The sequence below is a fragment of the Haliotis rubra genome, unplaced genomic scaffold, assembly GCF_003918875.1.
Source record: "Haliotis rubra isolate DU_JTF1 unplaced genomic scaffold, ASM391887v1 Scf41, whole genome shotgun sequence".
Lineage (NCBI taxonomy): Eukaryota > Metazoa > Mollusca > Gastropoda > Lepetellida > Haliotidae > Haliotis > Haliotis rubra.
In genome coordinates this window covers 636,050-652,588 of record NW_025767091.1, presented here as the reverse complement: position 1 = coordinate 652,588, position 16,539 = coordinate 636,050, and the positions used below count along the sequence as shown (strand labels likewise).

The 16,539-nt window shown below is 39.3% G+C and overlaps 1 protein-coding gene across 1 annotated transcript; it reads left to right on the top strand.

Moving 5' to 3' along the window:
• The first annotated feature begins 619 nt into the window (after positions 1-619).
• Positions 620-14,904, top strand: LOC124287957 (cobalamin trafficking protein CblD-like). The gene is given in 9 exon segments (XM_046724453.1): positions 620-786; positions 2,816-2,861; positions 3,416-3,542; positions 4,531-4,739; positions 6,015-6,114; positions 12,394-12,530; positions 12,921-13,007; positions 13,908-14,060; positions 14,063-14,904. Coding segments are annotated over 8 exon segments (876 nt in total). The 5' UTR covers positions 620-786; positions 2,816-2,849; the 3' UTR covers positions 14,114-14,904.
• Positions 14,905-16,539: the final 1,635 nt, after the last annotated feature.

Below are 16,539 nucleotides of genomic sequence, written 5' to 3'. Positions count from 1 at the left end.
GTGTGGCCATTTTTTCGTGTGGCCACTTTGACCCGTTTCCTTACATATGCACTCGTAGCAGGGTGTGGAGTCATCTCACAGATTACATCCTTACCTTGTTAACCTCTTTGGTCATGTGGACAAGGCGGCCGACTTCGGTCGGTGGTTCGAATCCCAGCACGGGACTCGGAAATTGTATGGCCGCTACACACGCATGACACTACAGCTCCCCACTCAGCCATCTCGCCTCCTCGTGTGGAATTTGACTGTCTCCGTCGTGTGCTTGGTTCGATCGCACTTGCAACATGTTACCCTACCTGTCACATGGTATTGATGAGCGGCGTTTCGGTGTTAGTAGCTACATCGAAACCACACTCATATTAATAACAAAGAAGTTGTATATCCTTAGAACTCTACCTGTTGTTGACAAGGCAATATGCGGCAATGACCTGAACGCGGGAGTGTTCATTGTTGGTAAGATTTTCACTGATAACGTTTAGATATAACTAGGTGTTATTTGCATGTATACAGATAAAAGTTTGCTGGAAAATGAGTCGTCAATGGGAAGAAAACAAAGCTCAGCAGACGCTTTACAAAGTGAAAAACATACTTTCAAGTAGTTGTGAACAATTACATTCAACAGTTTAAGGTCATAGAAGTACTTCCGGTTTGTGATACGGTTGTGATTGTTTTCTTGTAATACAGAAATACTTTGGATTACTATTTAAACTATTGAAATTACGAGTGAAAGTGGCGCTGCTATTCCGCTGGTTACAGACTGGGGAACTGTGTGGTAGACCTGTAGTGGTATGTAACCGTACAAATGCCATCATGACCGTGTCCAAGTACGTCTGATATTATCAATATCAGTACCATGGCAGTCTGTCGTTTCTTTTCCTCAGTCTGTTTTTATTATTAGCGCTGCTGGGGTTCCATTTTAACATCCAGTTTGAAGGAATAAAGGGTGCCTAACCCTAAACCCTGAATATGATTAACCTAAACCCTTACAATGGAAGGAGTTAAAACATACTTTCCCGGTATATATTTTTAGGTGCCAAAACCCATTTGTATTTGATAAATACCGTAAAACATACTTTCCATATATTTTGGTAAACCCATTTGTCTCTGCCGTAATGAATGACTAATGCACAGACTGTGAGAGAGATGTGGAACATTGTTTTACACTTTTCGTTGCTCGATACCAGCGGTTAATGTCAATGGAAGGAACTGGCAAAGTCCTCACTCCTCACTGAATTGACATTACAAGTAATGGAATGTAGATATTCCAGACAGTTGTGGTTACTGAACATGCTGAATACTTAGACCATTTTGCTGATTCATCATCTCCAGATTCTGGAATGCATGACACTTTTTATGGATAACAACTTCTTTTTGTTCTTTATCAGGGCGTTTCAAAGCTACTTCTTGCTCCTTTATCAAGTGAATGCTGAGTAGAATTAATATAGATCGTCAGTTGAACCAAATACCTATGTTTGATGGTTTTACACACATAGTTCAAGAAGATACAGGGGAATCACGACATTTTGTCTATTTGAATAATAAGCATGACAAGGGAATAAATCCAGACTCATGATGCCATTTAGAATGTGGACACATGTGACATATGTTGCCAGAACAAAAGGTCAGCAGCTTCAATGAAAATGGATTGCTGACCATGCTGACAATTGCAGGGTTTTACCTCGACTCAAAAACATGGGTGTCGGGGGGCCCCCAATTATTAGTCTTAAGGGTCCTTACGGGCTAAATGAGGGTCCTGTGAAGGAACAGTGTAGAGAACTGTATGGGAAAGACCTCTGCCCGAATCCCCCTTAGATTTCATTTTCATTCTAGTCTAATCATATCACCTGAATATTATATATTCCTCATCTAATAAGGATGAGTTTTAACATGTTAGTTTAATTGTATCTAAACATCCGACCGCCTCCGTGGTGTAGTGGTTAGAGCGTCCGCCCGGAGAGCGGAAGGTCGTGGGTTCGATCCCCGATCGCGTCATACCAAAAGACGTTAAAATATGGTTCTTGTTGGTCCCTGCCTGGCACTAGGCCTTAATGGGTACAACATGGACTGGTTGGCCCGGAGTCAGTATAATGTGTCTGAGTGGGGTATTCATGCTTCACTGCGGCATGGTATCTCAGTGGGCTAGCACTATAAGACCAGCTTCAGTCTGGGCTAGTACAACCAGCCGCACATACACATACACATACACACGCATGCACGTCGCCATATGAGCAAAATATTTTTAGCACGACGTTAAACCCAATTTCACCTGACCTCACCATCTAAACATACCGAAAGACATATCCAACTTCTAAAAATGCGACTGAAAGGAAATTTTCCCCATTGTTAAAAGTTAGGTGGGGTACGGCCGGAAGTCTTACCACTGTATGTTTTATAATATCTTTAGAGCCTGGAATGAAACTTTGAACATGTGGACTGATAGATGAAATTATGCATGTAAGTTGTAACTGCTCTGAAAGAAACAACCAAACACTTAGCAAGAGATGTTTTGTGGTTACAGTGAATAATATTGTGTGTCCATGTGGACGCAGTGAATTGTTTTTCTGTGTCCTTTCGTTACATTTGTGCATACTGGACACACATTTGCATGTAAAACCTGCAATTGGGAGTCAATATCACACACTGTCGATGTTATTTTGTTTCCGATTCTGGACAAATCCCTGTATATAACAGATATACATTTGTAACTGTAATCTTAAAAAAATGTAAGTAGCAGCGTAGATTTGTACATTTCATTTGAATGTGTTTTACATTGTGTCTTTGTTTAGGTTTGAGTACATATGAATTTTGCTTGCAGATATATACAGAACACTGAGCAGCTCTGGTCTGTGATGGCTGCTCAAGTGAGTAAAGTTCAAGTATGTCATTATTATGATAGTATAACCTCAATAATACTCATTTAATTACGGTACCCATGGTTACTGTGGAACATGAATATTGTGAAAAGAAACATGAATGTTCTCTGTGGCATGTATCATGATGTAGTTGACAGTTCCTTGTGTTCACAAATATCGGTGAAATTAAATTTCATACTTCTCACAGTGCATGATAAACCTAACCGAACGTAGAATTGCTTATTCATCATGATGTTCATGCTTATGCTCTCTGCACAAAAATATTTCTGTGGTTTAGTTTACATGGACCTATAGACTTTCATGCTTAGTTTGGAACCCTGAGTAGAGACCAGTCAGTGTAACACAACATAAGCATTAGGGAAACAATTGACTGCAAACAGTCAAAGAAAAGTATTCTTCTTGTTTAAAAACATCTTTCCTCATGCCCCTGGTCATATACTTTAAAAACATCGTCATTTCCCCTGACTGGTCAACAGCACCTCCTGATACCGACCCTGTCTCCATGGTGATTAGCTTGACCAATGTTGTTATCTGTTGTGTAGTTGCTGATTGGACAGAGACGGGTTGTGGCTTATCTCCCTTGTGTACAGGCAGCTGTTGGGCATTTCCGAAAATTCTCATCCCATAATAAACCCTACCACACGGAGCACTATATTGTGGAGGCTACAAGTAAGTTTGAGTAAAGTCATTGCTTTAAGGACATTGTTTTTATGGACTGATACATGCATGTCATATATCTTGTAACATCCGGTGTATATATATGTATGATACCCAAGGAAACACCTGTTGGATTTCATAGCTTATAGATTTTAGGTCATCAGCCAGCCTGGGTTTGTTGGTGAAGAACTTGTGACATTCCACAGTGGACTACCAGATTTTCTGCTGGGTTAATGTCCAGTCTAATTCCTCAAGATTTTTTCTGAGCAGTTAGCAGTCCATGCTTGTCATCAGATGCAAGTAATGGGATAGGGCGGTCAGGCTTCGTTGACACGTCATCCCAATTGTATAGGTCGATGCTCATGCTGTTGATCTCTGGATCATTGGTCCAGACTCGATTATTTACAAACCACTGCCAGATAGCCATAACATTAATGAGTGCAGTGTTTATTTTCAAAAAAAATAAATTCTGAGCAGTTGAAAAAATACTGGTAACCCTGACAAGGGCCACTATATAGCTGGAATATTGCTGAGTGCGGCGTAAACCTAAACTCACTCACTCACTGACAAGGGCTTGCACTGCAGATACATACGGATGTAAGATAACAGTGCTTGGTTAAATATATAATCATTGTTCCAATCTGATAAATGATGAAACTTGTTAATTAATTGTAATTATTAAGTCAAATTATGAAAACATCATAATATGTTATTAACAAAGTTTACTCTAAGATGCATCAATGAATTGGGTTTAATATGTGTCCGTTGGGTGATGTCGATGTGGAAGGAAAGCCAGAAGCAGAGCAGGTCTCCGACATTTTATGTCTAAACACCGGTATGGTGCAGCCCAACCTAGAAACAATAAAATCATTGAAAGATATGGTACTTTCTAGGTCTTTGGTGAATGAACTCTGAGTACTTTTAACTTAAATCAGATGATAGTTCTGTGACTTCGAATAAGATCATGGTGGTGACCTTGACCCCTGTCTCTCTGCTGCAGACACACAGACAGTTTGGCCAGACACAAATCTGGGGCCCTTTGGTCCACAAGACCGGCGCTTCCCTCTCCCGGGACTCGTAGGAACAAACTCATCTCTGCAACAACCTTTCAAACACCAGCCTCACGCGGAACCAGACAGGGTGTTACCTCCCCTTGCTGTAGAGAGGCACTACCAAATAACAGAGCAGTTCATTATATCATCAGAACAGGTGAGATTAACATAATTAACCTTTATTGAAGCATTGTGAGCATTTCTGTTCCTTGGTGTTGGGACTTGGCTCAATGAAAGGGGCAGTGGAGTAGCCTAGTGTTAAAGCCTTCCTTTGTCACATTGAAGTGTGATTGAGTGAGTTTAGTTTTGCGCCGCTTTTAGCAATATTTCAGCAATATCACGGCGAGAGACACCAGAAATGGGCTTCACACATTGTACCCACATGGGGAATGGAACCCAGGTCTTCGGCATGACGAGCGAATGCTTTAACCACTAGGCTACCCCACCGCCTCGTCACATCGAAGACCCGAGTTTGCTTCCCCACATGGATACAATGTGTGAAGCCCATGTTTGGTGTCCCCGGCCGTGATGTTGCTGGAGTATTGTTAACTAACTCACTGGATTGGTAAATTCAAGGGATGCCAGTCCAATGTCTATGGTGTCAGGAAGAAGTCTAATTTAGAACCTACAGCAAGGCTCCAGATAATTTTTCAACATCAGGAGTACGTACTCCTTATTTTTTCAATATAGGAGTACTTGAAAATCTTAGAGTACTGAATTGAATTTAATGGCGTATCAGTAACCTTGTGTTTCGTGTCATATATACACCACAACATTGCTAGTCTTGTGTAAACAGGTCAATAAACAATAAAACAATACTTTTTCAGATACATACGTTTGTAAATGATTCTAGGACAATTGTCGTCGTGCATATCTGCTACGTTTTCCAAATTATTTCCTAGCGTGTCGTGCATATGTTTTATCCGTACATACGCCGATACGGCCCTTATCTGGAGCCCTGCTACAGTATACATTCTTCTTAAGTTGTTAGCCTTACTTTTTAGCTCACCTTTAGACCCTATCCACCTGTGCTGATTGAGAGAGGCAACCACAGTCTCTGACTTGATGGCATGGATGATGATAGTCACTGAGTTTGGCCTAAATATGTACAACTAGTGTCACTCGTTGTCAAACACTTTAGTTCCCAATATATTGCAGTTCATACCACAATGCGGATACCTGTAACTGAAATACTGCAATACAATTTATTTGCCAATACACGGCCCTAATAGTCAAGAGGTTGACACTTCACTCATGAAGCCAAAGTCCCTAATTCAATTCCCTGCATGGGTTCAATATCTGAAACCAACCTCAGGTGTCACTTTCTGTGACATTGCTGGAACAAAAGCAGGGAAAACTATTCTTCACTCACTAGTTTTGATGTAGTTCCTATAACCTGTAGTTTTGTCAAAATGTTTTGCTGTGTCTCCAGATCGAGGCTGACTCTGGCTACCTGAAGGAGCCTCCCATCCCAACACCATCTGACATGTTGGAGTGTGTAGCTCAGGACTGCCCCCACATCTTGAGGAAAGGTAATGAAAGGAAAGATTACAGTTGGAACATGACCTCACTGATGACGTTATGACCTCACTGATGACGTTATGACTTCACTGATGGCATTATGACCTCACTGATGACGTTATGATCTCACTGATGACGTTATGACTTCACTGAAGATGTTATGACTTCACTGATGACATTATGACCTCACTGATGACGTTATGACTTCACTGATGATGTTATAACCTCACTGATGACATTATGACCTCACTGATGATGTTATGACTTCACTGATGACGTTATGACCTTACTGATGACATTAGGACCCAATGATGATGTTATGACCTTATTATGAGCTCAGTGATGACGTTATGACCTCACCGATGATGTTATGACTTCACTGATGACATTATGACCTCACTGATGACGTTATGACTTCACTGATGATGTTATGACCTCACTGATGATGTTATGACCTCACTGATGACGGTAAGACCTCACTGACGACATTAGGACCTCACTGATGATGTTAAGACCTCACTGATGATGTTAAGACCTCACTGATGATGTTATGACCTTATTATGACCTCATTGATGACGTTATGACTTCACTGATGACGTTACGACTTAACTGATGACTTCCCTTACTCACGGACTACCTTGCTGAATCTGTTCCAGACTTCACTGATCTGTTCCCTGGCCATGACATCATGGAGGGAGCCTTCACTGTGATCACCATCTCTCAGCGGACACAGCACGACATGACGGGGTGGTCCACGCAGGTGGACATTGAGAGGGAAACACTCCTAGCCACTGTGAGTACAGAGGAGCGCTGCAACAGTACACTCCCTTTGATGTGATGCGTATCATGATACAATGAAATGACACTTGACATTTATGGACGTTTCTATAAAAGGAAATAAATAGTAAGAGGAAATAAATGTTTTACAGATTTTAGGTGTTTGATAGGAAAACAGCTTATTTGTACTAGCAGAAACAAGTAATTTTTAAACTTATCCTATCTCACGACTAGCACCTCTCTCTCTTCATTCGACCATGAGTGGAAACGAATTAAAACTTTGCTCCAAGGCCTACCTTGCCCCTCTCCCGTGCTGTGCGTGCCTTCTGTCAGTCGAGCTCACTAGTCCATGACAGCACGAGGCATGCGCAGTCCTCACCCACGTGATCACCTCACATACTCATTCTCTTTCTTGTCGCTCCACTGAGTGGACGTGAAAAATTTTCGTCTGAGAATTGCTCAAAATGGTTAAGCCTGTTAAGGCCAGTAAACGGAAGTTTTGGCGTCCGTTGTAAAAAGTATTTTCAGCATGGGACCCTCACACATCGTGTGTTGATTGTGTGGGTGTTTGTGACTGGGACACCACGCTGTCCTAAGTGTTCAGGTTTGTCTAATGAGGCGTTTAAATCTTACAAAAAGCGTGCTTGTGCCAGACGTTTGGCAGATAGGGCTAGGACTATTTCTGCGGGGTCTGGTCCATCTCCGCTAAGAAACAATGCTTAGATCACCCGACCCTCACTGCTCACCGTTCTCAATCGGCCGTCTGTACTGGCGAAGATTTATGGACGGCTTCGTCGGATTCCTATTTATCTGAGAGCGTTGAGGCGGCTTTTGGGGAGGTTCCCTCACCCAGTTTACGTTCTCAGGGCGTACCAGGGTGGTAATGACCGATATTTCTTCTCGCCAGACCTGCGATCTACATAATGTTAAGGCATAGGATCTACTGTCATCTTAGCATTTCAATTGTCTTAATAATGTTAAGGTATAGGAGCAACTGTCATCTTAGCATTTCAACTGTCTTAATGACGTTAAGGTATAGGAGCTACTGTCATCTTAGCATTTCAACTGTCTTAATAATATTAAGGTATATGATCTACTGTCATCTTAGCATTTCAATTGTCTTAATAATGTTAAGGTATAGGAGCTACCATCATCTTAGCATTTCAACTGTCTTAATGATGTTAAGGTATAGGAGCTACTGTCATCTTGGCATTTCAACTGTCTTAATGATGTTGGAGGTATAGGAGCTTTACTGTCATCTTAGCATTTCAACTGTCTTAATAATGTTAAGGTATAGGAGCTACTGTCATCTTAGCATTTCAACTGTCTTAATAATGTTAAGGTATAGGAGGTACTGTCATCTTAGCATTTCAACTGTCTTAATAATGATAAGGCTAGGAGCTACTGTCATCTTAGCATTTCAGCTGTCTTAATGATGTTAAGGTATAGGGGCTTCTGTCATCTTAGCATTTCAACTGTCTTAACAATGTTAAGGTATAGGAGCTACTGTCATCTTAGCATTTCAACTGTCTTAATAATGTTAAGGTATAGGAGCTACTGTCATCTTAGCATTTCAACTGTCTTAATAATGTTAAGGTATAGGAGCTACTGTCATCTTAGCATTTCAACTGTCTTAATGATGTTAAGGTATAGGAGGTACTGTCATCTTAGCATTTCAACTGTCTTAATAATGTTAAAGGTATAGGAGCTTCTGACATCTTAGCATTTCAACTGTCTTAATGATGTTAAGGTATAGGAGCTACTGTCGCCTTAGCATTTCAACTGTCTTAATGATGTTAAGGTATAGGAGGTACTGTCATCTTAGCATTTCAACTGTCTTAATGTTAAGGGTATAGGAGCTTCTGTCATCTTAGCATTTCAGCTGTCTTAATAATGTTAAGGGTATAGGGCTACTGTCATCTTGGCATTTCAACTGTCTTAATAATGTTATTACCTCACTGATGACGTTATGACCTCACTGATGGCGTTATGACTTCACTGATGACATTATGACCTCACTGATGATGTTATGACCTCACTGATTACATTATCTCACTGATGATATTATGACCTCACTGATGATGTTATGACTTCACTGATGACATTATCTCACTGATGATATTATGACCTCACTGATGATGTTATGACCTCACTGATTACATTATCTCACTGATGATATTATGACCTCACTGATGATGTTATGACTTCACTGATGACATTATCTCACTGATGACATTATGACCTCACTGATGATGTTATGACCTCACTGATTACATTATCTCACTGATGATATTATGACCTCACTGATGATGTTATGGACTTCACTGATGATGTTATGACCTCACTGATGATGTTATGACCTCACTGATTACATTATCTCACTGATGATATTATGACCTCACTGATGATGTTATGACTTCACTGATGACATTATCTCACTGATGATATTATGACCTCACTGATGATGTTATGACCTCACTGATGATGTTATGACCTCACTGATTACATTATCTCACTGATGATATTATGACCTCACTGATGATGTTATGACCTCACTGATGATGTTATGACCTCACTGATTACATTATCTCACTGATGATATTATGACTTCACTGATGATGTTATGACTTCACTGATGATGTTATGACCTCACTGATGATGTTATGACCTCACTGATTACATTATCTCACTTGATGATATTATGACCTCACTGATGATGTTATGACTTCACTGATGACATTATCTCACTGATGATATTATGACCTCACTGATGATGTTATGACCTCACTGATGATGTTATGGCGACCTCACTGATTACATTATCTCACTGATGATATTATGACCTCACTGATGATGTTATGACCTCACTGATGATGTTATGACCTCACTGATTACATTATCTCACTGATGATATTATGACTTCACCGATGATGTTATGACTTCACTGATGATGTTATGACCTCACTGATGATGTTATGACCCTCACTGATGATGTTATGACCTCACTGATGATGTTATGACCTCACTGATTACATTATCTCACTGATGATATTATGACCTCACTGATGATGTTATGACTTCACTGATGACATTATCTCACTGATGATATTATGACTTCACTGATGATGTTATGACCTCACTGATTACATTATCTCACTGATGATATTATGACCTCACTGATAATGTTATGACTTCACTGATGATGTTATGACCTCACTGATGATGTTATGACCTCACTTGATTACATTATCTCACTGATGATATTATGACCTCACTGATGATGTTATGACCTCACTGATGATGTTATGACCTCACTGATTACATTATCTCACTGATGATATTATGACCTCACTGATGATGTTATGACTTCACTGATGACATTATCTCACTGATGATATTATGACCTCGCTGATGATGTTATGACCTCACTGATGATGTTATGACCTCACTGGATTACATTATCTCACTGATGATATTATGACCTCACTGATGATGTTGCTGACCTCACTGATGACATTATCTCACTGATGATGATATTATGACTTCACTGATGATATTATGACCTCACTGATGATGTTATGACTTCACTGATGATGTTATGACCTCACTGATGATGTTATGACCTCACTGATTACATTATCCTCACTTGACAGATATTATGACCTCACTGATGATGTTATGACTTCACTGATGATGTTATGACCTCACTGATTACATTATCTCACTGATGATATTATGAGCTTCACTGATGATATTATGACCTCACTTGATGATGTTATGACTTCACTGATGATGTTATGACCTCACTGATGATGTTATGACCTCACTGATTACATTATCTCACTGATGATATTATGACCTCACTGATGATGTTATGACTTCACTGATGACATTATCTCACTGATGATATTATGACCTCACTGATGATGTTATGACCTCACTGATGATGTTATGACCTCACTGATTACATTATCTCGCAATTGATGATATTATGACCTCACTGATGATGTTATGACCTCACTGATGATGTTATGACCTCACTGATTACATTATCTCACTGATGACATTATCACCTCACTGATGATGTTATGACCTCACTGATTACATTATCTCACTGATGATATTATGACCCTCACTGATGATGTTATGACTTCACTGATGACATTATCTCACTGATGATATTATGACTTCACTTGATGATATTATGACCTCACTGATGACATTATGACCTCACTGATGATGTTATGACTTCACTGATGACATTATGACCTCACTGATGATGTTATGACCTCACTGATTACATTATCTCACTGATGATATTATGACCTCACTGATGATGTTATGACTTCACTGATGACATTATCTCACTGATGATATTATGACCTCACTGATGATGTTATGACCTCACTGATGATGTTATGACCTCACTGATTACATTATCTCACTGATGATATTATGACCTCACTGATGATGTTATGACCTCACTGATGATGTTATGACCTCACTGATTACATTATCTCACTGATGACATTATCACCTCACTGATGATGTTATGACCTCACTGATGATGTTATGACTTCACTGATTACATTATCTCACTGATGATATTATGACCTCACTGATGATGTTATGACCTCACTGATGATGTTATGACTTCACTGATGACATTATCTCACTGATGATATTATGACCTCACTGATGATGTTATGACCTCACTGATTACATTATCTCACTGATGATATTATGACCTCACTGATGATGTTATGACCTCACTGATGATGTTATGACTTCACTGATGACATTATCTCACTGATGATATTATGACCTCACTGATGATGTTATGACCTCACTGATGACATTATCTCACTGATGATATTATGACTTCACTGATGATATTATGACCTCACTGATGATGTTATGACCTTCACTGATGATGTTATGACCTCACTGATGATGTTATGACCTCACTGATTACATTATCTCACTGATGATATTATGACCTCACTGATGATGTTATGACCTCACTGATGATGTTATGACCTCACTGATTACATTATCTCACTGATGACATTATCACCTCACTGATGATGTTATGACCTCACTGATGATGTTATGACTTCACTGATGACATTATGACCTCACTGATGATGTTATGACTTCACTTATTACATTATCTCACTGATGACATTATCACCTCACTGATGATGTTATGACCTCACTGATGACGTTATGACTTCACTGATGACATTATGACCTCACTAATGATGTTATGACCTCACTGATTACATTATCTCACTGATGATATTATGACCTCACTGATGATGTTATGACTTCACTGATGACATTATGACCTCACTGATGGCGTTAAGACCTCACTGACGATGATATGACGTTAATACCTCCTCACTGATGGCGTTAAGACCTCACTGATGATGTTATGACTTCACTGATGGCGTTATGACTTCACTGATGACTTCCCTTACTCACGGACTACCTTGCTCACTCTGTCCAGACTTCACCGATCTGTTCCCTGGCCATGACATCATGGAGGGAGCCTTCACTGTGATCACCATCTCCCAGCGGACACAGCACGACATGACGGGGTGGTCCACGCAGGTGGACATTGAGAGGGAAACACTCCTAGCCACTGTGAGTACAGAAGAACAGTACACTCCCTTTGATGTGATGCATATCATGATACAATAAATGACACTTGACATTTAAGGACGTTTCTATAAGAGGAAATAAATAGTAAGAGGAAATAAAAACATGTTTAACAGATTTTAGGTGTTTGATAGGAAAACAGCTTATTTGTACTAGCAGAAACAAGTTATAGTTAAAATTTTCAATTCTACAGTTTGGATGACCTGTTCCTTGTTTGGTTTTCAATCTCCATATGAAGATGTGAGTTGGATTCATTACATGAGAACCTTTCTGATGACTCCCTCCTCGCCACGATAAAACTGGAAAATTGCTGAATGTTGCGATAAACCCACTCCCACAACTGATGGTTTCATCCCTTTAATTTTATTCTTTCAGTTTATCCAGGGTGCGACAGAAATCTGTGATGCTTTACAACAGGCAGGGTACTGGGCCGACTTTATTGATCCATCCTGCGGCAAACCAGTGAGTCGAGTGTAGAGTTTACTTTCACTTTGGGTCATTTCACTAAGTGTCAGTTCATTGGAGTATGTATGAACCCTTGATAAAGTGAGCAAAGATATTCAAACCAATGTTTAGCACTCAGTTTGAAAGAGTGCTTGCAATGTATTTTAACCCTGAAAACTTTTATATTTGAGAAAAAGGCACCAGAGGTTCCTTGTCCTCCAGGGGCGGTGCGGTAGCCTAGTGGTTAAAGCATTTGCTCCTCACATTGAAGACCTGGGTTCAATTCCCCACATGGGTACAATGTGTGAAGCCCATTTCTGGTGTGCCCCGCCGTGATGTTGCTGGAATATTGCTAAAAGCGGCGTAAAACCAAACTCAGTCAGTCAGTCAGTCCTTGTCCTGACAAGACTATGGTGTCCCGATGTTTATACTCATACTAATTGTTATTCCTCCAAATTTTATGCTGCAATGCATTATCAGAATGTTACAGAGCCAGTGGGGTAGCCTAGTGGTTAAAGCGTTCGCTGGTCATGCTGGTGACCCATGTTCGATGTACAATGTGTCAAGTCCATATTTGGTGTCCAGATGTGATGTTGCAAGTAACAATCACTCCCTCCCTCATTGACCCAACTGCCCAGTGTGGTATTGAGTTGCAAGTAATTTTAAACCTTGATAGTTTGGTTTGTGCTGTATATTGTCAAGAGTTTTAGTTTTATGTTTGTTTCACTTCTATGTTTCACTTTTCTGTTTCACCTTTTTTTCACCCTTGTTTCACCTTTGTTTCATGTTTTGTGTTTTAAGTTTGTTTCATGTTTAGTTTTCGTTATGTGTTTCACATTGGTTTTCACATTTGTGTTTTGCATTTAACCTTTATTTTTCACCTTTGTTTCACATATGTGTTTCATGTTTTTGTTTCAGTATCGAGGACCACACACCAACTCATCGCTGTTTGAAACAGATGAGCGTTACAGGAAGCTGGGGTTCGAGATTGAGGATCTAGGGTGCTGCAAGGTGATACAGCACCACCTGTGGGGGACGCACGCCTACGTGGGCTGTCTGTTCACCAACGCCCCCCCCTGGACCATCCCGTGATCCAGCAGATGCAGCAACCAGACAAGTCATAGTCATCAAATGTTACAAATGTAGATACTTCTGGAATGAACTATTTTTGAAAAGTTTGTATGTATATTGTTGGCAAGGAAAGTGCTGTCATGATTCTGTTGTGATGATGTGATATGTTTGCTTTATCTTCACGGAGAGATGTTGCTATAATCTCTAACTTGTTCAATGAATGTCCTAGAGGCTTGTATAACAAGTCAATTTTCCATGCAAAATAAGACTACTTTCGTGTAGGCAAAATCTCTTTCCTGTGTGGTAAAATGGCACTATTTCAAGTTGATGCCCCAAGTGACTAGTCCTCACACCACTGTGTTTCCTATGTAGGGGGTTATGGATTATCTCTGTGGAATTACATTTTGTATTTCAACAACTCTATTGACACTCTATTATTAAGCAATAATGTTTGACACTTGCATACACAATAGACATATTTGTACTGAAGAATTGACATCACTATTGTTTGTGTATATGAGTTATAAATGCAAACAAACATATTGAAGTCAATTTTTATAAAATGTCAGCAATAATACCATCACAGACTGCTTGTTTATATGTTAGTACAGAAAACATTGAAGACAAAAATACAATATCAGTGACATGGTTCAGTGCAATGGTGCGACACAAACCTCAGGCAATCTATGTGAAACCAGTAGTGTTGGGAATAGGTTAAAATCTCGTAATTGAAGATTGGTTCATTACAACCGATCAATCATCGAAAATAATTGGTTAGCGTCATTTATGAAATTTTCCTGGTTATTTTTGTTATGCACAAAAAATAAAGAAAATATGTGCAGTTCCTTGGGGTAATTTTTGCAAATTGCACGTCTTTAAAGGATGACTTGTGTGTTAGGAACATAAATTTCTTGTCGTCTTTAAAATAAATTCAGTTGTGACTTGGAACCAACATGTCCTGTTCATGAAATGTAAACCAACATGTCCTGTTCATGAAATGTAACAGACAAAACCAACCGTGTGAAAAATATTGTTAATGCAAAAAGTGTTCCAGAATTGTTTGTGTTCGATTATGAGAAAACATGATCGATTGCTTGGTCGTTTAGTCATTGCGACCAATCTTCGATTTTTTCAATTAATCAGACCACCACTAGAAACCAGTCATCAAAATACTTGTCTGCATTAGATCTTTTAAGTGTATTGACACATGAATGCAAAAATACATAACTTGGTTAGCCAATTATATGTCACAGATTCCCTTGCAGTGTATTTGGTCGGAATCTATCAGAAAGTATTTTTCAGGGATAGGGAATTAAATTATGAATACAAATTGCAAATTTAAATGTAAAATTACCTCCTTTGAAAAGTAGACCTTCCAAGGTTTTGAAGTAGACAAATACTGAAACATTCAACCATTTATCTGCTCATGAGCTGTCATTAGATAAATTGTCTAGTGTAGAAAATTTGCATATCTCTCTTGAATTCAAACAAATGTCAGGATAAATTGTATGATGTGAGCTTAAATACAGACTGAATAATATTGTGTGCAGTTCTTGCCTTGCATTTGTTTATGTTGATTTTAAATACCCCGGTAATAGTACCTGTGAACTGTAACATAACATGGTGGGGAATAGTTGTGATGGTAGTGTGAATATTGCTGATGTGTCAGTGTCTCACAAGGACAAACCATGCTTTGGTGTCAACACTGTACAGAGAAATGTACAGAAGCATAGTGTCACATACTCCAGTGTATGAAATAAGCCAAACATCCAGCCAAACATCAGGGCTGGTAACTTCAAAATGTTACCAGCCCAAAATGGATTTAACCAGACCAAATATGGGTAATTTACTAAGATGTATGGAACATCTTAATTTTTTACCAGACCATCGAGCTGGCTAGCTGTAAATTTAGACCATCCATCAGAAATCTAGACCGTCTCAGGCGGTCGGACGGGCCTTATTTCATACACTGCATACTCTTAGTTATTCAAAATGCTTATGACATACCAAAAATATGTTTAAACATATCTTGGACTGTAATTGTGAAGTCACATTGCAAACCTCCAATGTTTTGAAGTGAAACTGTGAGTGGATGTGCGAAAAGTGTTGCCATTTCTTTTACTCAGTATTTGAGTCTAGTGTTTCCGGTGTTATGTTAGATCTCGGTTATTTTTTCATAAAATCCAAGATTTGTCTCCATTAGATGAGGTTATTTATAAACCATATGGGTTTGAGTTTCAGTGAGTTTAAGGATGTGTCATCAGTTGCTGTATCCAGAAGTATATACAGATATATATGTACATAGGAATATTTTAGACATTTTGGTGCATCTTGTCCTGTATGTGTGAATGTGTGGATTGAATTCAGTCGCAAGATGTCAGGTGTCAGTTTATGTGGAATGTGTGACGTATGAGCGTTTATGTCGTACAACCACAGTATTCATAAGTAAGGCCAGACTTTCTTTAAACTCAGCCAATAT